We start from the raw sequence: 23,280 nt of genomic DNA on the forward strand, positions 1-23,280 counted from the left end.
AGAAATGGATGGATAATGCATATCAACTCCTGGCTATGTGACTGGTGCCATTGGAGGGTGGGGTCCAAGGTGGCAATGCTTGAGCCGACCTATCCAACTGGGGAATAAGCAAGGCCAGCCAGGGCAGTGACAAATGTTTCTTAGCTGACTCTCAAGATGAGATCCAGAAGGCCAGCTACCTCAAGGGTGTGTATGGCTGTGGTGGATCCTCTTGCTCCCCTCCAGTGAAACCTATGTGCTCGACTACCTCTCTGAAATGCCTGTACACCAACACACCCAGTGTGGGGAATAACAGGAAGAACTAGAGATCCGTGTGCAGTTGCAGCTCCATGATCTCATTGCAAATGCAGAGACATGGTGGGATAGCTCACATGACTGGAATGCTGTTATGGATGGCTATGTACTTTTTAGGAAAGACAGGCCAGTGGGGCATGGTGGTAGAGTTACTCTTTACGTGGGAGAGCGGCTGGAGTGTATTGAGCTCTGTCTAGGCATGGATGAAGAACGTGTTGAGAGCTTATGGGTAAGAATTAAGGAGCAGGCTAATATGGCAGACGCTGTGTGAGTGTTTACTACAGACCACTGGATCAGGAAGAGGAAGTCCATGAGGCCTTCTAGACAGATGGAAATAGCCTCACGATTTCAGGCGCTGGTTCTCATGGGAGACTTCAACTACCCTGACATTTGCTGGAAAGGCAACACAGCCAGGCACGCATAGTCCAGGAGGTTTCTGCAGAGCAGTGATGATAATTTTTTGACACAGGTGGTAGAGGAACCAATGAAGAGAGGTAAGCTGCTGGACCTCTTGTGAAGGCTGGAGGTAGCCTTGGCTGTAGTGACCATGAGATGGTGGACTTCAGGATCCTGTGTGGAAGAAGCAGGGCAAAAAGTAGAATTGCAACCCTGAACTTTAGGAAAGCCTACTTTGGCCTCTTCAAAGACCTACTTGAAGGAATCCCATGGGCTAAGGCTCTAGAAGGAAGGGGGATGCAAGAGAGCTGGTTAATATTTAAGCACCGCTTCCTCCAAGCTCAAGATCGGTGCATCCCTAGGAGCAAGAAATCAGGAAAAGGAAACAGGAAACCTGCATGCATGAGCAAGAAGCTTCTGGAAAAACTCATATGGAAGAAGGAAGTTTACAGAATGTGGGAAAAGGGGACTGGTCACTTGGGAGGAATACAGGAATGTTGTCAGAGTATGCAGGCATGCAATGAGGAAGGCTAGGGTCCACTTGGAATTAAACCTGGCAAGGGATGCCAAGGACAATAAGATGGGCTACTTCAAGTACATCTGTAGTAAAAGGAAGACTAGGGGAAAATGTGGGGTCACTGCTGAATGAGGTAGGTGCCCTGGTGACAGAAGATGCAGAGAGGGCAGAGTTACTGAATGCTTCTTTGCTTCAGTATTTACTGCTAACGCCAGCCCTCAGGAATCCCAGACCCTGGAGGTCAGAGAGTGAGCCTGGAGTAAGAAGGACTCTCCCTTGATTGAGGAGGAATGGGTTAGAGATCATTTAGGCAAACCAGACACCCAGAAATCCATGAGCTGTGATGGGATGCACCCACGAGTTGCTGAGGGAGCTGACAGATGTTATCACGAAGCTGCTCTCCATCATCTTTGAAAAGTCATGGAGAACAGCAGAGGACTGGAGGAAAGCTAATGTCATGCCAGTCTTCAAAAAGGGCAAGAAAGGGGACCTAGGAAACTACAGGCCAGTCAGCTTCACCTCCATCCCTGGAAAGGTGATGGAACAGCTCATCCCGGATGTCACTTCTAAGCATGTAGAGGAAAAGAAGGTTATCATGAGTGGTCAACATGGATTCATCAAGGAGAAATAATGCTTGACCAATCTGATAGCCTTCTATGATGGAATGACTGGCTGGGTGGATGAGGGGAGAGCAGTGGATGTTGTCTACCTTGACTTCAGCAAGGCTTTTGACATTGTCTCCCATAACATCCTCATAGGAAAGCTTAGGAAGTGTGGGTTAGATGAGTGGACAGTGAGATGAATTGCGAACTGGCTGCATGGCAGAGCTCAGAGGGTTGTGATCAGCGACGCAGAGTCTAGTTGGCGGCCTGTAACTAGCGGTGTTCCCCAGGGTTCAGTACTGGGCCCAGTCTTGTTCAACATATTCATCAATGACCTGGAGGAGGGGATGGAGTGTACCATCAGCAAGCTTGCTGATGATACAAAACTGGGAAGAGTGGCTGACATACCAGAAGGCTGTGCCACCATACAGCAAGACCCAGACAGGATAGAGTGTTGGGCAGAGAGGAACCTAGCAAAGTTCAACAAAGGCAAATTTAGGGTCCTGCATCTAGAGAGAAATAACCCCATGCAGCAGTACTGGTGCACTGGCCCAAGCATTTAAGAAGACTTGCAGTGAACCGGATGGCTGAAGAACAAGTGCCTGCCTTCCACCTTTTCTGTGATGTCTAAGCAATCCTGGCCTTAAGTTCTAGGCCTGTTTCTGTTGTGTTGCCAGCAACACAAAGGACTGGATTGACAAAGCATCTGCATTTGCAGTATTTTCCATAAGGGAACGAAAGGTCTTTCTAGTTAAAGAGATTTTTTTTTTTAATTAAAAAAAAAAAAAGAGAGATGGGTGTACATAGGTTTTGGGGCTGGGAATTTTTTGGTATACCTTCTATAGGTTTTTAAAGTGGGGTTTCATATTTAGCAATAACTTAGTTTTTCCCCATTAAATGCTCTGAGCAGAGTTGCCCCTTAAATTTAAGGAAGAAAAAAAAAGGTCCTATTAAAAAATGCAACTTCAAAGACTATTATACGAAAAAATCTTGATAGCTTATCTTGTGTTCGATGTCTGGCTAACAATGCATGAGAAAGACTAAAATGTTATGTTATAATTAGCTGTCTGCTCTGTATGTAGTAATGCATTTGTAAGAATGTACTCTATGATGGTGGACAGCTTTTCTGAAAGACTGTTTTAAATAACTTTGAGGTACTTTCGTGTATTGCTATATATTTATAATGTACTAAGGAGCAGAAATTTGTCTAGTAAAACCAAACTTTTTCTGGGTTTTAAATTGGTTATTTTATTTATTTTGTCTTAAATTGACCTCTCGTTGATCATAACACATAAATTTTAAACGCTTAAATATAACATACTTCTCACTATTTGTCATTATTTGGTGAACAGGAAGAAAAGTGGGGAAAATGAATGCAATACCCATTACAACAAAAAGTATGACCATTCTGGACTGCAGTAGATACATTTCTACATAAAATTAATTCATAATAATGCCTGGAAGTTTTTAGATGTTTCTTGTCGATATTGTAGACAAAACTTTTCTGTTTGAATCCCACTGTATCTGTGGGGTATGACTTGTCTCTAGAACACCCCTGTTACTGTTTCTCAGTATATCTTGCTTTTCCTGTGTTTTCGGTTCTTATCTACCCACAGATAGCAAGGGTAGGTCAGGCTCATTGGTCTGTGTGTTCCAAATCATTAACAGTTTATGCACACGCAATTCCATGTTGGCACTGCGGGAGTGTAATTCATTAAATAGGTGTGCATCACTGACACAGGCTTGGGATGGCTCTGGAGGCTCTGGTGTTTCAGACTGGTGGGTACAGACAGCACCAGTGATCGTTGGCAGCAGCACCCCAGCAGCACTGGGAACAAGACGCTTCACCTGAACTGGTCTGAATATAGTGCTCTGACCCAGGGACCCACATGGTAAGTCTAAAATGAAGGTTTACCAGAGTCCTAAGTTTGATGTTTGTGTAAGATGTGTAGTCATGTGTTTTTTCTTGTAGGTATCAGTTCCATGTTTCCATGTAAAATTAGAGAGAATGAACAACACACGTCTTTGGAGATATTTTCTGTGCTGCAAAATATATTTGTCACCAAATACTAGTATTAAGGTGAATTACACAGTTTTTAATTAGAAAAGCATTCCATTGTGACTAAATTGCTGGCAGGAGTGGACGACCAAAGTGCAGCTGACCATGTAAGAGCTGGTCAACTCTTCAAACCATAACATCTGGTTTGGAGTCAAAAGTATTTCTCAGCCAAATAGTAAAACTTTCATCTTTCAGCCACAAACAGTGTTGAACATAGTATTGAATTGTTGTTTGTATTGCATGTAGTTCAAGACAGCAAATCTAATGCAGCAAGAGACTTTAACCTTACCAATAAAATATAAGTAAAACCTCCAATACTCAATTATTGGCATTAAAAAAAGGTTGTTACTGTTGTTGTGACTAACTTACCCTGTTGTAGTTCTTCAAACCAAGGCACATAGTATTTCAGTAGATTCTTATTAATAATTGTGTTACTGTTTTGTATAAAAAGTATTAAGTCCTTTTTCTGGTGATCTCAGTATTCTTGGAGAGAGTATGGTTCTGTCTGTACCTCTGGAATGATATGCTAACTGAAAATACAGTAAAGCACAATTTAGGTTTTTTTTCTGTCACCTGATAAGAACTGCAATGTGTATGATGCATTTAGAGTAGAGCCAGAAAAAAAAAAAATTAATTACTCAAATTAGCGGTTTATGTTTTTAGTAATATGCAGTTGTACTGAAAAAAGCTACTAGTATTTTTATAAGCATTTGCAAGCATGCTTAGGAAATGGCTCATCCTCTGATAAAGAGTTTTGCACTCTCTATTTTTATATCTGCCCACCTCCAATTTTTGCAACCTTACTGCCCTTCAATTTTCAGAAAATTACTTGAGCAAGAACTATTTCTTTTATCTAGAACTTTGAATGTGTTAATTTGTTATAATGTATTTCAGTTTCTGCTTTCATTTCATTGTAATGCTGTTAGGTTACTTTTGTACAGACTTTTTTTTTCCTGTGTTCCTGTGCTAATACAGTGCATCAAGTTTTCAAAGACAAAATCTGATATAGCTATTCCATTACTCTAAAAATACTGAGTTTTATAATAGAGGTATTTCATAGAGCTGGAATTCAGCCTGCTGAAGAACATATGCTATGATACAACACTCAGCTGCATGCATTTTACTTTATTTTAACATTTTCCATAAGACAGCCGTGTCTTTCATTTAGGGAAAGAATGGTGCCTATTGAATATGTAGATGTTTGGTGCTTTTTGTATAGAGTAAGTGGATGATGAGAATGTAAAGATACCTTCTGAATCCAGTATTGCATACAGGCTTATTTTTCACTTGTAATTTTCAGTGAGGGTCCCATTGTAAAATCATAATACCCTTGAAAATACTATATGTTTTATACTTTCTCTAGATTATAGTGCTGCATAACCTCTGACTGGAACACAGCCTGAAGTGAAGAACAACATTATGGCACTTCTATGCACAAAGACAGCAGTCAAGGGCTGTTTCGAGCATGGGATTTGACCTAGTGTTCTGCAAATACTTATTATAATAACCTGATCATAAGTGTGATTTATTTTTTTCATAATACCTTTTCAACCACATTGTCTAGCTTCTTTAACCAAAGCTAAGGCATCTTCATACAAAATACTGCATATACATTTTAAAAACAATTAATTAAAAACCTCAGTTTTCAAAGTATGAAAGTATGAACAAAGGAATTGAGCACTGGAGACCATTTAAATGACAGGGAAACTAACCTTTGGGATCCAATAGCTGAGACTGTATGTTGGTGACGGGAGAGTGGTGAAAGCTTTGTGGTCAGGATTTACTGTTGGCATTGCTGAAGACAATGAGAATATAAAAGGTTGAAACCAGGGGTGAAGGGCATTGCAGTAATAGTTGTGATTCTTCTAATGGAATTGCATGTAGTTTTGTTGTCATTTTATTGCAATGTATTGGAGGAGTTTTCTGAGTCTCTGAACCATGCAGCTCTTTTGCAATAGGAAAACCTATATTTTCTAGGGATTAAGAAAGCCAGAAGTCTACCTGCTGCCTGCAAAGATATTATCAGCATTAAGAATGGTTTCCAAAATCATGGGAGAGCTATATTTTTTCCCCCTCTTTTACTAAATAATGTGTACAGATGTTATAAAAATGGGATTGAATTGGTTTTTGTGATTTTTTTAAAAGTTATTTCCTTGCTATAATATAAAGATAAGTGAGTCTGTTTTGTTTTTTCTTTCCATCTGATACTGTATCAGAACTTTTTTCTTTATTGTCTTTTCATTTTTTCCTTTTTTTTTTTTTAATCTAAAGCCTGCCTTTTTTTTTTTTTGGCACAGGTAAGAGAATGGTGTATGTTTATTATTTCAAATAAAAATAACAACCTACTATGTTGGGGAGGAACTGAAACATCCCATAGGATATATCTGGTTACTGTAAAACTTTCAGTGAAAGTTAGGCAACTTTGCTGGTTTCACAGCCTTCTTGAGCTGCTTACCTCCCTGGGCTCCCCAGGCTGCCCTGCCAGCTACTTTTCTGTTCAGATGACTTACGAGCTGGAAGGTTGGCGAGCTTATGTAGTGAGGGACCTCAGACCTTAGGAGATCCACGTACACAAGATGCCTACTAGATAAGCTGTCAAAAACGAAACTGTATCTGAGCAACCATCAGGCCTACAGACCAGAACAACCAATGTTGGCATTTTAGATGTTTCTAAAATGAAATGTTTAAAAACAGTTAGCATTTGGAAAGGAAGAAATTGAGATTTGGATTTTGTTCCAATTTAATTTCATATTGTAATGAATACTGTGTGTGTTTTTCTCCAATAGAAAACCTCTGTTCAAATTTCTTTTTAGGCTATGCTTTTAATTCTTTTAAATAAATGTCTTGCTTTTCAATGCATTGAGTGTTTTGGGTTTTTTTGTTGTTTTTTTTTTTCTCAGTGGTATTTGCAGCACCATTATGTGTATAAAGGCAAAAATTTCATCAGGAAACTTATAAGTTAAAAAGTATAGAAAAAACATTCTACAAGAGGTATAAGATTGTCATGACTAATACTGCGTTTATGTAGTCATATTCATTATAATATTTGGTGTCTTATTTGTATCATGAAAACATGCCAGATTGTCAAAGTGACTTTCAGAATGCCTAGGTATTTTTTCTTATGGTATAACAGGTAACCAGAATGCCTTTTCTCTAATATAATATTACTTCATGTTTGTAGGTAATATATGCTTTGAACACTAAAAATGATGAACATGAAGCTGCTATCCAAGCCCTTAAGGATGCTCATGAAGAAGAAATTCAACAAATTCTTGCAGAGACCAGAGAGAAGATCTTGCAGTATAAAAGCAAAGTTGCAGAAGAAATGGATCTCAAGAGAAAGATCCAGGTTTTAGAAGAGTCACTGGAAGATCATAAAAAGATGAAACATCAGGCCTTGACAGAATTTGAAGCCTATAAGGATAGAGTTGAAGATATGCAGCTTTGTGCAGAAGCTCAGCATGTCCAACGCGTAGTGACCATGTCAAGAGAAGTAGAAGAGATCAGAAAGAAATTTGAGGAAAGGCTACGAAGTTTCATACAGTTGCAAGTGCAGTACGAGAAGGACAAGCGTACAGCTCTGGAAGACTTGAGAGCTGCCCACAGGCTTGAGATTCAAGAACTTCTGAAGACTCAACAGAGTCAGAATGCTACTTTAAGCAAGGGACAAGAAAAGCTAGAGGAGTTGCATAGAATGGAGCTGGAAGACTTGAACAATAAAGTTGAAGAGTTAAGACTCGAAAGAAAAAAACTGATTGAGGACTATGAAGGCAAACTCAGCAAAGCACAGTCCTTCTATGAACATGAACTTGATTCTTTGAAAAGATCTCAGCTTTTTACAGCAGAAAGTCTGCATGCTTGCAAAGAAAAAGAAGTGGAGCTAAGAAAAGAATTTCAAAACCAGGAAAGTATGTTACGAAAGAACCTGGGAAAGCTTAAAACTGAATTGCAAATGGTCCAGGATGAAGCTGCCAGTCTACGGGAAAAATGCCAAAAACTTCAGGTGGCTCTTGGTACAGCAGAAAACAATGTTCAGGTGAGACTGCTGATATGCTGTCCCCGAGACTGTGAATTTTCTTTTACTATTTATGCTGTCTTTCCATGAGGCTAGTAGGTTGAGGTGACTGTAACATGTAAGCTTAATTTTCTGTCACTCTTACTTATCATCTACTTCTAAATTTTTAAATTTATATTATTATTTTGTCTAATTTTCCCAGCACCATTGGGTAGACCTGAGATGGGCCATGAGCTTTTCTCATTTACAATCTTAATTCCAGCCCATCTTTTGGACTGTCCTTCCTTCTTGTTTTAAAGACTACAGGGTATAGTGAAAGAAGGCTGCTACCATTATCAGATGTTAAATACAGAATACCTTTTTCCAGTTTCCCAAGGGTCCTTCCAAAAGTTCCTTTCCAACTCTATTCAGTTAATGAAGCAGAATTCTTGCCTTTCAGTTGATTACACCAAGGAGGTGGATGTCTGGAAAGCTGCAGCAAAGAGGAAACCCACTGTATATTAATCATTCCTGCGATAAAGGAGTTCATCTTGGTTCCAAAGAGCAAGAGTCTAGTACAGTATTCACAGTAGATTTTTAAGCCAGGTCTTGCTCTTATCATCGTGGATGAAGTGGCCAAAGGCATAATCTCACCACTTCCGGTGTCTGTTTCATTACATGACCCGTCCAGTGTTTTCTCCAATTCTGCTTCCTGCTTTAGTTTCAGAAATGATCCCTTTACTATTCCAGTGACTGGAATGATGAGAAATCTAGTTTTTCTTTTGAAACGGAACAAGATTTCCTTTTCCTTCATGAATGGCTGATAACACACCATCATCACGCTACCTAAGACATACTGTTGTGAATCAGTACATGAGACTTAAAACATACTAGAAGTTTAACTAATTGTCTAGCTCTCATTTCACGTATATCCATGTGCAGATTAATTTGTGTCAGTACTAAACACTCACAGTTGCAATGCGGGACACTGTAAACTGCTGTGAATATGTAATGTATTATTCAATGTGAAGAACTCTCAGATACCAGAAACCAGGTTTCTCAAATTGGCCCCCAAACTCTCTAGACCATCTTAACGTTTTTATTTTTCATATACTCTTTTGAATATTGTCACATTTTTTAGGCATCCTTGTATGCCATATATCCAGCATCTTGTAGTGTGTCAACAATATTTTTGGAAAAACACATAACACAAAATGAATATGACTGTAATATCACAAGAGTTCAGCTTTTGTATGAGTGAAACTTGTTTGCTGAAGGGTCTTTTCAGTTCCTTTTAATCTAGTGCTCATTTAAACTTAAACGTGATTGTACATAATGATAACAGGCATTATACCTTTCTTCCTCTAGGTTCTTCAGAAACAGCTAGATGATGTGAAGGAGGAGGAGATGTCATTGTTAAGCAAACACAAAGAAGTGGAAAGTGAGCTAGCAGCTGCTAGAGAGCGCTTACAGCAGCAGGCCACTGACCTTGTTCTCAAAGCCAGTATGTATGTCAGTAATTTAATCTGGAAATGAACTTCACCTATTTATTCTAGCCTTTCCTTTTTCTGTTAACCTTGTGCAGGTTAGAGTGCCTAAAGACCGTTCAACGCTGTTGGTAGATATTTCTGACAAGTTTTGGTTTTTAACTGTTTTGATATCACCTGCATTGTACTTAGGATTCTTTTTCTGTGTACTTACTTGTCCAGACGTTCTTCTTTGTATGACATGTACGCATCTTCCAGGCCTTGGAATTTCTTGCCTTAACTGCACTTGTACAGAATACTGCTGCTGTGTATCTGAGACATACTTCCTGTTCCTCCATCCTTTTTCAGTTGCCTTGTCTTTTTGCTGAGACTGCAGTACACCTGCTGTCGGAAGACTTGCAGCTTATCGGTTAATGAATCTGTTAGGGTTTTCTTTATAACTGTTTTCTTGACTTCTCTGTGCTCATTGGTATATGGAAAGGCATAGAAAATGCTTTAAGATTTGGCTGTACGCATGTGGATTTTAACTTACTGTCATTGTCTCTCTAGTAAACTTCTTAGTGGTATTGTGTGGGCCTGGGCCCAAGTACTTGAACTTGGTTAACTATACTATAGGTAGGACTGTAGGCTAAAAATAAGCCCCTAACTTATCTTTGGCCTTTTTCAACTAGGCGAATCGTGGAAATACCTGATTATTTTCCACACAAGTTAGCACAAGCCCAGGGGCACTTCCCAAAAGTCAGTTTGGATATGATCACCTTGCTTTGAAGGCTGGGATGTTGCCAGACAGTGCCAGTCGGCCTTAGGGGCAGAAAATACTTCACAGCATTAACTTGCTAATACTGTAATAGTTTATTATTTATATACTATATATAATACTATATTTACTATTACTGTAATAGCTTACTATTAGCTGGCTATATGTGGCTTAGCCCTCAAACTGCATATGTGACTGTGTCCTGTATCAAGGCTTTCTTTCTGTCCTTCAAATAATGAAGCAGTTCCTACAAGACAGACTGAGTGTGTCTGCTGTCTAGGAGAGCTTCGTGCCTAGGACAAGTGGCATAGATGAGCTAGCTAAGGTAAGGGCTAGGAATAGCCTGGGCTATATGTTTGAACAATATAGAGGCCAGCTGGGACCCAAGACTACAAGGTCCTACTGGTTGTAAATAGCTAAAAGGAATGGACTCCCTGCTAAGAGGATCTCAAGTCATGGATCCCAAATGGGAATCTGACCCTCCAAAGAATGATGTGTGAGGCACTTACAGAAAAAAAATAATCATGATCTGAGACTGTTGGAGGAAATAAACCTGCTCTCATACACTCTTTAACCATTCCTGTTTCTTTCCTTAGGCAGAAGCATGGGAGAGGTTCAGCAGCCAGACCCAGATTTGCTAGAAACAATATCCAGGCTATTTTTCCTTATTACTGATGACAATGAGTCAGCTAGACTGTGAATCCAGCACTGGTCTTCTCTGGCACTGAGGTTTTTAGCTTTACTAGAAATTGCAGTGTGTCCATGCTATTGCTGAGCTTAGTGGCACTGTCAATAGTACATCTTTGCTTTACAGCACCTTGCTATGCAATAAGAACCAGGAGCCCTGCTCATAGTGGTGCCACCAAGCCTTTGTTGTGTGATATAATTGATTACCAGCCTGTTTGGAAATGGTTTATGACAGTGGGACAAACTTGAAAGTCTTGTTACATTCTCCTTGTTACATTCTAAAATCTGGGTGTTTCTTACCATTTCTTAAATGGATGAACTCTTGAAACAAGGTAGTTCTTGAAATGTTACAGAAGTTAGGCATGCTCGTTATCTTTTCTTCTCTTCAGTTTTTAGTTTTATCAAACAAAAATGCCAAAATGTTTCTTAGAACTCTTCAGGGCTTAGTACAACTAGAAGTGTGCATTTTTGATAAAAATACTACTAATTTTAAGCATTTTTCATGGCCAAATTCCATTATATGTGGAATTTCCCTTCTCTTCACATCAGTGTTCACAGACAACAAAGGCTAAAACAGTTTCCTTTTTGGCATGTCTTATTTTAAGGGCAGATGGAAATGAATTGGGAGGCTTGGTGGTTTTATCTTGTGAGAAACAGTGACACACAGTCCACTGTCTTAGTAACTTAAATTTAAAAGCAATATGCTGTTATTAAAAATCAACGAATCCGTCTTTTTTTGAAATTTATAACAAAGGAGGGGGGGGAAGGTCTCTCCCAGAAGTTGCGAGTAAAAAATTTATTCTGAGTAAATAATGTATTTTCTTATCTGGATGTCTTCTTTATGTGAAACTGTTATGGATCTCTCCATGATCCTTGAAAGTCTGTTTATTTATCATATTTATCATATGCTAATTTTTAAAAGGCATGTTTCAAACATATCTATGTCATGTAATTTATGAAGGGGATAATACGGTGTTTCTATCAAAAGAATCCATTCCAACATGATATTTCATCTTAGGTGTGACTTCATGATGCTTTTACAAAGATGTTAAAATAATGGGAGAACATCCTCTCTCTTGTCTTGCAATTGAATAAACTTAGGAGCATCTTCTCGGTTGTTCAATTGAACAAACCTAGGTGCATCCTCTTTACCAAAGTAATCTTCTATCTCCTTCTAAGCCCTTCCCAGAATAACAGGAGTTTTACTGCTTTATTCAGTTACCTAGTGGTAGCATTTTCAGTAATGCAGATATAAATTAAGAAGAACAAGGATAAAAATTTCTGAAGTCATAAACATTTTTCCGCTGGTGATGTGAAGGACAGATGATTGTAATGTCTAGCTTTGTAGATTTTTTTTTTTTTAAAATATATATAAAGAAATTAAAAGCAAGCCTTTAACCTGCAAGGATTTAGATCATACTTTACTACAGAGAGAATGAATTCTGCTACATCTTTTAGTCATATACCTATAGCAAAATAAACAAAGTGTAATTCCATAAGTTTTGCATAGCTTTAGCTGCTATACCTATCATGCTGGTTAAATTACAAGTTTGATAAAACAGTAACATCTTTACCATTAGACTTCAACATTCTGCTTTCTGTTGTGTAGCTTATTGTGGGGTAAAAATGTGCGGGTTCAGGTGGGGTAAGACTTTCAAGATAGACTGTCTGGGTTCATACTGTTGCCTACCTCTGCTTTCTCTTGGAGTCAATATGCAACTTTGAAGCAGGAAAACTGAAACTAAAGGAGCCCCAGCACCAAGCGCTCTACTGTTGTTGGACATTTCACAATAAAACTAAAAAAGGGAGAAGTGGAGGGGAAGGTAAGCATTGCAGTGAAGATAATGGAGATCCATATGAAAACATCGACTGGAGTTGTACTTCTGGAAATCACTGAAGTATGAATTTTTACTTAAATTACATGAAACCAATGCTGTGAGGTTTTAAAGAGCTGTTTTGGTTTTAGGTCACATTGGAATGCTTCAAGCTACTCAAATGACTCAAGAAGTTACAATCAGAGATTTGGAATCAGAGAAGTCTAGATTAAAAGAAAAACTATCACAACTGGAAGAGGAAAGAAACTTACTACAAAGCAAAACACAGAGTCTGGATGAGCGACAAAGGCAGCAAATTCTGGCCTTGGAAAAGGTTAAACAGCTTATTGACTTTAGTTGAATAAAAACAAAAGACCTAGAATTCTAAGGAAATATGATTGTGTTTTAATTTTTGTTTGATATGACTGGGCTAGGACCAGTAGTATGTTCCAAGTGTATCTCATGAAGCAACATAGAATGATTAATGTAGAGTGCAAAGTGAGAGTAGAGGGAAGTCAGATTAGAAATTCAGACTGCTTTGGACATCTTTTAACAATGTCATTTAATTTATGACCTCACGTAGATGCTGTGTGTAGATGTACGTAAAGTGTCTCAGTACAGAGAAATGTGAAATGATTAAAGAATTAAAAAAGCCATTCTTTGAAAACGTGCAGAACATGTTTGAAAATACTGACCTGGAATTTTCTGTAGGCGTGATACTCCATTACTATTTCCCCAGATTAAATAGAAAAAAAATAAGTTTTAGTATTGATATAATGCTTTGCATTGATATATTGAAACTACCTTTTTGGTTATTGAATTATTTAGTCAGCACACAGCGTTTGCCAGATTTGTTTTACATGGAAGTTAATTTCTGTAGATGTATTTCATCAGTAATGTTTTTGTATTTTTTCCTCTTACTCTTCAGATTTTTTTATTGTTTAATAGAAATTATTGTATTTTTCTCCGTCTCTTATAGAAAGTAAATGAAGCAAGGGAGACACAACGCGAATATTATGAGAAGGAGCTGGTAAAATTGCAAGCAAGATTGGAAGGAGAGGCTGCACAGTTAAAGGAGGCTCATTCTAAGACCTTAGAAGAATTGGCATGGAAACACCATACTGCAATTGAGGCTGCACACAGTAATGCTAATAAGGATAAGAAAAAACTGCAGATGGTAGGTTTGTGTCTTCTTAATGATCAAACATATTACGAAAAGCAAAAGTTAGAGTTTGAACCTCGTACTCCATGGTTTTGTTGTATGGAAGTCTTACTTGGAGTTACCTGCAGATCTGCTGTGCCTCTTTGAAGAAACTGCTCAGCCTTTATTAAAATAACATATACCTTGCCAAAAAAAAGGCATTTGTTCTGACATTTGTCTGCATACAGAAGAGAAATTCTCATCTCAAAACAGTTTTCTTCTTGAGTATAGTAGGTGTGTGTTTTCGCAGGTCTTGTGACTCATGTTCAGAAAGGTTGGTATATTGCTCAAGATCAGGCCTTCTGAAGGAGATGAAAGATTATGTTACTTTAATATTTATTTAAAATTTTCATAAACAGTCCAGAGGTAAAAAAGGATATTATATTAGTACTTGACTATAGGTATACTCAGAGGACAACAACAGCTGTTCCTAATTTACATCAAAAAATTATGCTAACTGTATACCAATTATTTATTTATCTTTGATTGGAATCCTGAAACTGAAAGGCTTTTTGTTTCACAAAATTGTTGGCATAAATGAGAGGAACAATTTTGAATTATTATTTCCTAACTTGATTGTATGTATATTATACACAAATTTTCCCTTATATAGTAAATATGGGATAAATATTAATTGATTAATTTAAGGCTTTGTTAGGCTCCTCTATTGTGTTCACTGGAAACATACCAAGAAACACAGTTGTAGTTAGTCATGTGCATCCTAGACTTAATTATTATTTTTTTTTGATACATTATTTTGCTGGTGGTGTTTCTTAGTGTTATCCCAAAGACTTTTTCACATCTTCTAGTAATGGAAGTAGTTCTCAGAGACATACATGCATCTGGTCTTTCAGGTTCACTTGCTTTATAACTTTAAACATGCCTGTTATTAATGTGACATCTCTTAAGGGTTTCTGGGAATAGTTTTCTTTTACTTCAGTAAGATGTGGGGGTTTTTTTGGTTTCTTTGCTTTTGTTTGCAATTAAGCTAGTGTAGAGAGTAAAACAAAGGCTATACCTCTATAAACATGAAAAATGTGAAACCTGATTTTAGCAAGGGAAAATGAACTATGAAAAGATGTCAGGGTCAAGATCTCAGTAAATCCTAATCAGCATACTGTCTCCTCTGTCAAACCTGTCTCGCTAAGCACGTGTTGTGCTCTTTGAGTAACTCAGGGAAGGAACAGTCAGTCTCAAACGCGGAGAAAAGTTGAATTTAGTATGAGGAAGAAGCATGGTATACAAGGAATCTTGGGACAGAAGACAGGAGGATTTACTGGGACTGGTAGACTGGGAAAGGCATGTGGCGTTTGGAAAGCTTTGGAAAAAAAAGGAACAGAAGAGAATTCTAAAGAATGAGAATAGGACTCAAGAAATGGCTTAAATATATCTCTTTGCTTCAATTCTTCCATCTATAAAATGGGCTGTAAAAATGGCATCAGTTCATAGGAGGATTATGAAAATAGAGCTGCTAATAATTTTGCAGTACTGCACAGCTGTACTGACAAGTATCATAAAAGAACTAATTACTCAGTTATCGCTGTAGGGTCTGAATAGCACTAGTGAAATTTTGCAGACAGCAGTTTTCATGGTGCGAACAAGAAAAACTGAGCAAGTCTCTTTTAGCAAGCATCATTTGTCCCATGTGGTGATTAATCTGGGCCAGATGAAGAAAATATGCACTTGTTGAGTTACATTGTGTAGCAAAACTGTCTTGTCACTATGTCCAACTTCTACCAACAAAGAGATCGTGCAAACATTTTATACACAAATCATTTGTTGCCTATTGCACACCCTACTGGAGTGCTTACCACCCCCAGCAAAACACTTGAGGAGTCTGGTTTTGGATGAGGAAGGGCTGGCCTCTGTCGCTTCTTGGAACGGGCTGGATGACATTAAGTTGCTGTCTTCCAGCTCCCTGGTTTTCCTTAGAGTTTTATACCTTTTCATGGCAGTCTTTTTCCTCTTGAGTTCTTGAGCTCTTAGCTCTCCCACTCTTGCAATCTCACCAATGCCCGCAGTTGCACTTTTTTGTTTCGTTCATGGTTCTGGTCTATATATTTTCATAGCTGTTTCTGAGATACTACTGATTTCTCAGAAATCTGAGCCCAGGGCTACACAGAGGCACTGGATCAATGCTCCGCCTTGCATTACAGCTGAACCCCTGGGAGGGAGTTCATAAAGGAGCCTCTGTAGCTGCATAGAAAACCTTGAAGTTGTATTACCTGGCTCTGGAGCACCTTACCTGGCAATGTTAATTTTCTTCAAGAAGACTTTGTGGTATAATAAATTATATAGTATATTCCACTGGAATGTATAATAAAGCTCTTAATTTTAACAGGTTTCATGTTAAGTATTTTGAGACAGAAATTGTTCTTCTGAAAGTATATTCTGAATATTAATAAAGCTGAAGCATATGTTTAGAGTTTTCCTTAATAAAAGAAAAAAGTTTCTAACAAATATACAACATAGGCTCATATAAGATAAATTTAATTCATCCAACAGAGCTGCTTTCAGTATTTGGCTATTACCCCCCAGAAATCAAATGAAAACAGAGGTGTTATTTGATTCTTTCCATGTTATTGAACTTGAAGACTAATTGTTGATTTCTTTTGGTTCTACCTATATTTTATAGATATGGTGTGGGCTTTTATAGATATGGTGGGGCTTTTTTTTGTTTATTGTAATGGTCTTAAAACTTCCCGAAGCTCAGTATGGGTTTTAAACTTTGCTATTTTCTGTGGGGATTATGTGTAGGAGATAGATGGGTAAAGGCTGAAGGATAAGCATATTATTAGTGTAACTTTATAAAAAATTGAAACTTCTGCATTCTGTCAACTCAGATTGAAAAATTGTGAAAGTAGATATAGTTTTAATGATTTTGATAATTAAGTGTAAAGTGAAACTAATGATTGAGAAGAAAGTCCGGTTTATTTTGTGATTAAACATATTAAGTTAGAAAACTAACTGAAAAAATAAGGCATCCATTGTAGAAGAAAATAAATATTCATGTTTTAACACTTTAAGGAAAGGATGATTCTTGATTGAGATGAGGAATATTTATGCCAGAAGGAATAACTTTCATGTGGTGCGCCTGTACTTTGCAATGACTGTATAGGAAGTACTTAATGTTTTTTCCATCCTTCTTATTTCTGAAGGAGTTGGAGCAGCAGTTTGAGAAGGAGAAACTGCATTTGGAGGATGATAAGAATCAGCTCCGACAGCAGCTGGAAAACCTGAAGGAAGAGCTGACAACAAAACTGACTTCTGCCAATCAGGAGGCAAGGTTTAAATTAATTGTATAAGCTAATGGTCCTGTGCACTGGACCACATTTTATCAGTAATGATCTTGTGCTTAGAGTCCAGTGCAGAGCTAGGACTGCACTGTTCAGTCTGTTTAGTGCCTTATTTCTGTTTAAAGTGAAATAATCTTCAAAAATGATAAGGTACTTGACTGCTTCTGAGCACTGATTTTTACAAAATTAACAAAGAAAGAGATGGAGGTACAAAACGGTTGACATAAACAGCCTTTCTTGTTTTACTTTCTCATTGGGTGCACAGACCTCTACACAAAATACATCAGGAGACAGAGTGAAAATTAACTGTGTTTAAACCCATAGCAATGTTTTGATATATGCAATCAATGTTAAATGAAATGTAGAATCATAGAATGGTTTGGGTTGGAAGGGACCTTTAGAGGTCATCTAGTCTAACCCCCCTGCAATGAGCAGAGTCATCTTCATCTACCTCAGGTCACTCAGAGCCCCGTCCAACCTGACTTTGAATGCTTCCAGGGATGGGGCATCTACTGCCTCTCTGGGCAACCTGTTCCAGTGTTTCACCATTCTCATTGTAAAAAATTTCTTCCTTATATCCAGTCTGAATCTTCTCTCTTTTAATTTAAAATCATTACCCCTTGTCCTATCGCAAGGGGCCCTGCTAAAAAGTTTGTCCCCATCTTTCCTGTAGGCCCCCTTTAAGTACTGGAAGGCCTCTATAAGGTCTCTCTGGAGCCTTCTCTTCTCCGGGCTGAACATCCCCAAGTCTCTGAGTCTGTCCTCATAGGAGAGGTGCTCTAGTATGTGTTCTTTTAAGCTTAATAAATGGGAAAGATCGCCCTTCTAAAAGTAATTTTTTTTTCTTATTGTGTTTTAAAGCATATATTCTTATATGTTAATTATTGCTATGTTGTTAACGCATCAATATATTACTAAATTAATATGCATGCTAATGTATTAAAATATTATATATTAAACTATATATTAATATAGTTTCAATATACTGATATATACTTTCAGAGTAGTACCTACCAGATAGATAGATAGACGTGCCGGAGAATATATACTACCACAGTAGTTGAACCTGCCATCTTAAGAGCTCAGCAGCACATATCAGTCAGTCGTGAGTACCTGTTAAACAGGGGACTGTACTTTCTTCTCATAGTTGTGAGTGCCTTTGCTTGTACTTCAGACCTTGGAGAAGGCGCAAATTGAAGCTGGAGCTGCTCTTGCTCTTTTAACAGTGTGCTTACCTATATTCAAACTGATGGAAAATATGATGTATTTGATATATATGTTAACAAAATCAAACAGGTTTATTTTTCATTTCAAAATTACAGAAAGGTTAGTTATTTCTTTTTAGCTTTAACTTCTCTGTTGCATGTTAACTTCTTGCTGGATTAGATCTGAGAAGAACACTGTTGTCGTTCTATTGTCATTCAACACTAGGCTTTAATTTAGTTACTCTTTATCAACTTCTCTTGGGTTCATGAATAAGAAACTCGCTCCTTTGAAGGAAATCACTTCAAATGTTTTAAGAATGAGTTTTCATTATCAAACTGCTATCAAGTTCAGGCTTGGAAAATTCATCAGCACACTGAATGACGAAAACAGACATAGTTAAGGAATAGATAACTCTAGCATAAACTAAAATAGGGAATTAGGCCCAGCTGTTATTTAGTAATTGAGCTTATATACATTCTTATGCCAGGGTAAATGTAATACAGTGTATTTTGCATATTGAGAGAATGAGAGAAAGTGTATAGGCAATAAATTCAGAGTGGTCTGTAAATCCACTCTGTAATACAGAGGTGATGCGTTTTATGTTATTACTATGTTTACCTTAAGCACATGAGACAAGTGCTTCACTTGCAACCACAGCTTACCCTTGGATCTCTATTGACAACTGACAAGAGTTTCTCAATGCCTTCGCTGACCTGGAAGAAACTTCCCTGTGAAATGTCTCACACATCTTTAGCTTAGCTCTTACATTTCTACTGCTGCTTCCTTTTTTGTTTGTTTTTGTGTTAAGTTATAGATGTCGTTTAACAGTAGGCACATATTTGTTACTGCGGGTGTTAGCTTAGCTCTAGCTTCCCTGCTGAGAAAGCTGCTTTTCAGCCTATGCCATCCTCTTTTCTTTTTGACAGGCTCTTTGATAGCAATTATCTTAGCTAAAGGATGAGGAAGATTCAAGCCTCATTAGGCTTGGTCCTAGTAGCAAGCTATTTAAGAACAGTGTAATCTTAAATACTGGCTGGAGGTGTTTTTGAGAGTTCAGGTTAAGTCAAGATCCTAACTTTCTCACATGTATCTCAGGGTGAGGCTGGCTGTTTACTCTATAGATTTGCTTCCTTTCACCGCTGACCGGCCAAGACCTTTTAGAAAGACTGTTTATGTCACTTGACAGAGTAGTCTAAGGACTGGCCATCTCCATGAAAAGGATTTCTGATAATATTACTAAGGATCACTTTAAACAGCCTCCAGCATTGCTTTGTCATCAGTAGAATAGACCTAAGCCCTATGAGTGGCATTCCTGCATAACACTTCCATAGCCTTTAGATCTACAGGACTGCTGTTTGCATTTCATGCAGGTGGGGTGCTACTGCCAGATATATAGACAGCGGTGCACCTTGTGGATATCAATATGGTTTTAGGGGCAATTTTTCATGTAGGGTTTCTTTTTCAGGTAGTAGTGCTCTGTAGGGAATTGCTAGTTGTTTGTGTAGAATGCAAAGGAGCACATAGACAAATGCTCAAGGTTACATTAGTGTTTTCTCTGAGATCTGTCATGCCAAAGAAATATGGGATTCCTTGCTGAGAAGAAAGGAGGAGTCCCTCTTTTTTAAAACACTTCATGAGTTGCATACAGAGGTAGAGAGTTCTGGGAGGAGTGTCCATATGTGTATATATGTGTATGTTTCTGTGTATGTTGTAAACAGTATTTGCATATAGTTATGCTAACAAGCAGAAAGAGTAGTTATAACTATTACCTGTTCATACCTGCAAATCAGAGGTTAGTCTTTTCTTGGAATGTTTGTCCCGTTGTGAATGAATTTACCTCAACATACAAACGCAATGGCATAGACTATTACTTCTGCTAAAAATTTCAGTTCCCATTAGCTGCTGTTCTTTTGTCCCCCCTGCCTCCCTTTATTCTGTTTTTCCAGCCTATGTATTTCAAAAGTTTTTCCTTACCTATAGCTAGGGAACAATGTTCAGTCTCTAATACTTTGCCTTGAAGCAAAGAAGTATAGCGTCATTTTACAGATGGGGAGCTGAAGCACGAAGAGACAGAAAAAAGTGTGCTGTTACATAGCAGTTAAGGAAATGATCACATTATACTCTGTGATATTAGATTGAGCTAATAGGCTAATTTTTGGACAGGTAGCAACCTGAAAACAGAGAAACATACACACTCGCACAAGTTAATTTATTCATTAGATTAGAGTGTATGTATTTTGAAATAGCAGTTCTCATTATTTTAATTTTCATAAAACATGCTTCCTCACAGTAAAATTACAGGTAATTTCAGAACTTTTATGTAACTTCTCTCCTTGCAGAATGCTTCAAACATAGGTTGGGTATTTTTTTTACTTGTGAAAATACTTCAATTGAATCTTTGATTTCATAATATAACAGGATTACTTTTTTTTAATACAGAAACATGAAGTGATATTAAAGGAGAACAGCCTGTACAAACAAAAATAGGTTGGAATTAGAAAATACTGGAAGAAAATGAAACCAGGATGACTTGGCTGCCATTAGTAATAATTATGGAAATTACAACTCTTTTTTTTCTGTCATAGGTGTGTCGTCTGCAAGACCTAGTACGAAAAAGTGAACAAGGTCTTGGTACTGCAGAAGGACATATCTCCAGTCTTCAAGAAGCTCAGGAAATACTCCAGAAAGAACTAGAATTAACTAGAGCAAGACTGCGAGAGACTACAGATTCATTGTATAGCGTTGAGGTAACCATAACATTGGAGAATAAATTGCGCAAAATATAGTCACAGTGATTTTTGGTCTTGCTTTTTAAAATGGCAAGAAGTATTCTAATGCACACGTGATTGAAGAAGCTTTGGAGGGCTTCATTAAAAGAGAGATTTTATTTCAAATGGAGAGGAAAAAAATCAAAAACTAGGATGGGTTGGTTTGGGGTTGTTGAGTCAGTGGGGTGTTCTGTTTTGGGGTTTTTTTGTTTGTTTTCAGAACAAATTTAGTATTTAACGGGTATTGCTGCAAGCACATCTTTCTGTGGTTAATATAAATTGTAGCTGCCAAAGTATGTCTATACAAAATATATCCAGAATTGGATTTTCTAGAGGCTTAATAGAATTTCATGAGAATGTAAGAAGGATATGTTACACCCGTGCTATTCCAGACAGTTTTGTGTGCTGGTGCACAACAAGATTGAGAGCTTGCTAGCTCTAGAATTCATTGAAACCTTTTTAATTCATTTTTTTTAATGCATGCATACCATGTTTTTCTCAAATAATGGGCACAGTTTTCATTTCAGGCTCAAATTTAGAATTTCAGAAGATGTTTGAGAATATTTTTAAAGAGATATGCTATGATATCTTGAAAGATAGCACAGTATCATCATCATGTAACCATTTTATACAATTGAAGCAATTAACTTGTTTAAGCACAAATATATTGCCATTTTGGTTGGCTTAGGAGGAACTGCAACTGTCAGTTAATCTGTCAATAGCTCATTGACTTTAACACTAAGCATCATATTAAGCACAACCTTTCCTTTTTCTTTCCTCAGTAAACAATGTACACTAACAAGATCACAGCAATATTTGAAGTACGGCAGCAAATATTAAAAAAATAAAATAAAAATCCCTGAATCTGTTCTCATACTAGTGCTATTTTATTAACAAAACCAGCCTAAAACAGGATATTTGTGGTTTGGGTTTTTTTTTGCTTTTTGGTTGTTTTTTTTTTTAATTTCTTTTACCTATGGTCATTAGAAGTGCACACTGCTACACTTTATAACTTCCTTTGTATTTTGTATAATTTCTCTAAGTCTCTCTGCATTCTTCTCTCTCTACCTATTGTAACATTTAAATATTCATAAATAGTAGGTTACTAGCAACAACATTTATCTTAACAGATTTTAAAATATATAAATGAAAAAATCCTAAAAAAACTTCTCACTTTAAAAAGTCTTACTTAAATTTAGATGGTCATGTTTGCTTCTTGTGAATGAAGCAAGCACTGCTGAAAAACATTCGTGTAAGTATGATTTCTAGGTAGTACCTAGTACTATTCTACTATGGTAAAATTTGAGCAGAAATTGATAGGAATCTTAGAGGGTCTTTTTCTGCGCTCAGACTGTGAAATCCTGTTTCTAGCAGGTTTGTTCAGCCAAGAAACAGAAAGAAGATACATGAACTTTGTATCAAATCCAGATAGCTCGAGCTTTGGAGTTCAAATACTGAATATTTGCTGATTTTAAGAAAAAAAAAAAATTTTAAAAAAAATCCAAAACATGCCTGACAAGAACCTAAGCAACCTGCTCTAATTCTGAAGTTAGTCCTGCTCTCAATGACCTCTTGAGGTTTCTTTCCAATACAAATTATTCTGTGATTCAATGTAACAGCATTTGAAAATAGTACTTCCAGAATGAATTATTGGAAAACTGCTTTTTTTATAGCTCTTTGTAGGGATGCAGAATTCTGTTTCACAAGTAAGAAGTATCAGCAGATGTATAGGTGTTAATTGTGTGTAGTTAGGAATTACACACTGAAAAAGCTATGGCTCAAGTTTTATGAGACAATTATAAATGACACTTTTATTATAAAGGTTTTAAAGGTTTATGGTTTGAAATACTTTTTTGCTGCTGATCAGTCTCTATTGTGAAGTTTGTGTTTGCAGGGAGAACTAGATCAGGAGAGACAACAGCACGAGGCAATGATTGCTGCCATGAGAGAAGAGGAAAAGTTCAAAGTTGACAGAATGGCTCGTGACTTGGAAATAAAATGGACAGAAAATCTTCGGCAAGCATTTTTTTTTTTCTTTTAGTCTCTAATAAGAAATTAAGTATGCATTACATACAAATGTAGTAACAAACAATGTAAAGCAAAGGTTTCTGTTATTATCTAGGCTTTTCCAATTATTACTGAGTTCTTAATTCTCTTTCACTTCTTGCCTGCTGCATTTTAGTTATTTGACCTTTGCTTTTA

The 23,280-nt window shown here is 37.3% G+C and overlaps 1 protein-coding gene across 3 annotated transcripts in view; it reads left to right on the forward strand.

Moving 5' to 3' along the window:
* The window catches only part of FAM184A (family with sequence similarity 184 member A), a 73,478-nt gene that overhangs the window by 16,803 nt on the left and 33,395 nt on the right, over positions 1-23,280 (forward strand). For all 3 annotated transcript variants that reach the window (XM_054196994.1, XM_054196995.1, XM_054196996.1), the window contains exons 2-8: positions 7,050-7,904; positions 9,231-9,366; positions 12,760-12,941; positions 13,587-13,784; positions 16,967-17,089; positions 20,896-21,057; positions 22,973-23,094. In XM_054196994.1, coding sequence (XP_054052969.1) covers positions 7,050-7,904; positions 9,231-9,366; positions 12,760-12,941; positions 13,587-13,784; positions 16,967-17,089; positions 20,896-21,057; positions 22,973-23,094 — 1,778 coding nt within the window. The remainder of the gene's footprint in view (positions 1-7,049; positions 7,905-9,230; positions 9,367-12,759; positions 12,942-13,586; positions 13,785-16,966; positions 17,090-20,895; positions 21,058-22,972; positions 23,095-23,280) is intronic.

This window comes from Rissa tridactyla, chromosome 3 (genome assembly GCF_028500815.1).
Source record: "Rissa tridactyla isolate bRisTri1 chromosome 3, bRisTri1.patW.cur.20221130, whole genome shotgun sequence".
NCBI classification, from domain to species: domain Eukaryota; kingdom Metazoa; phylum Chordata; class Aves; order Charadriiformes; family Laridae; genus Rissa; species Rissa tridactyla.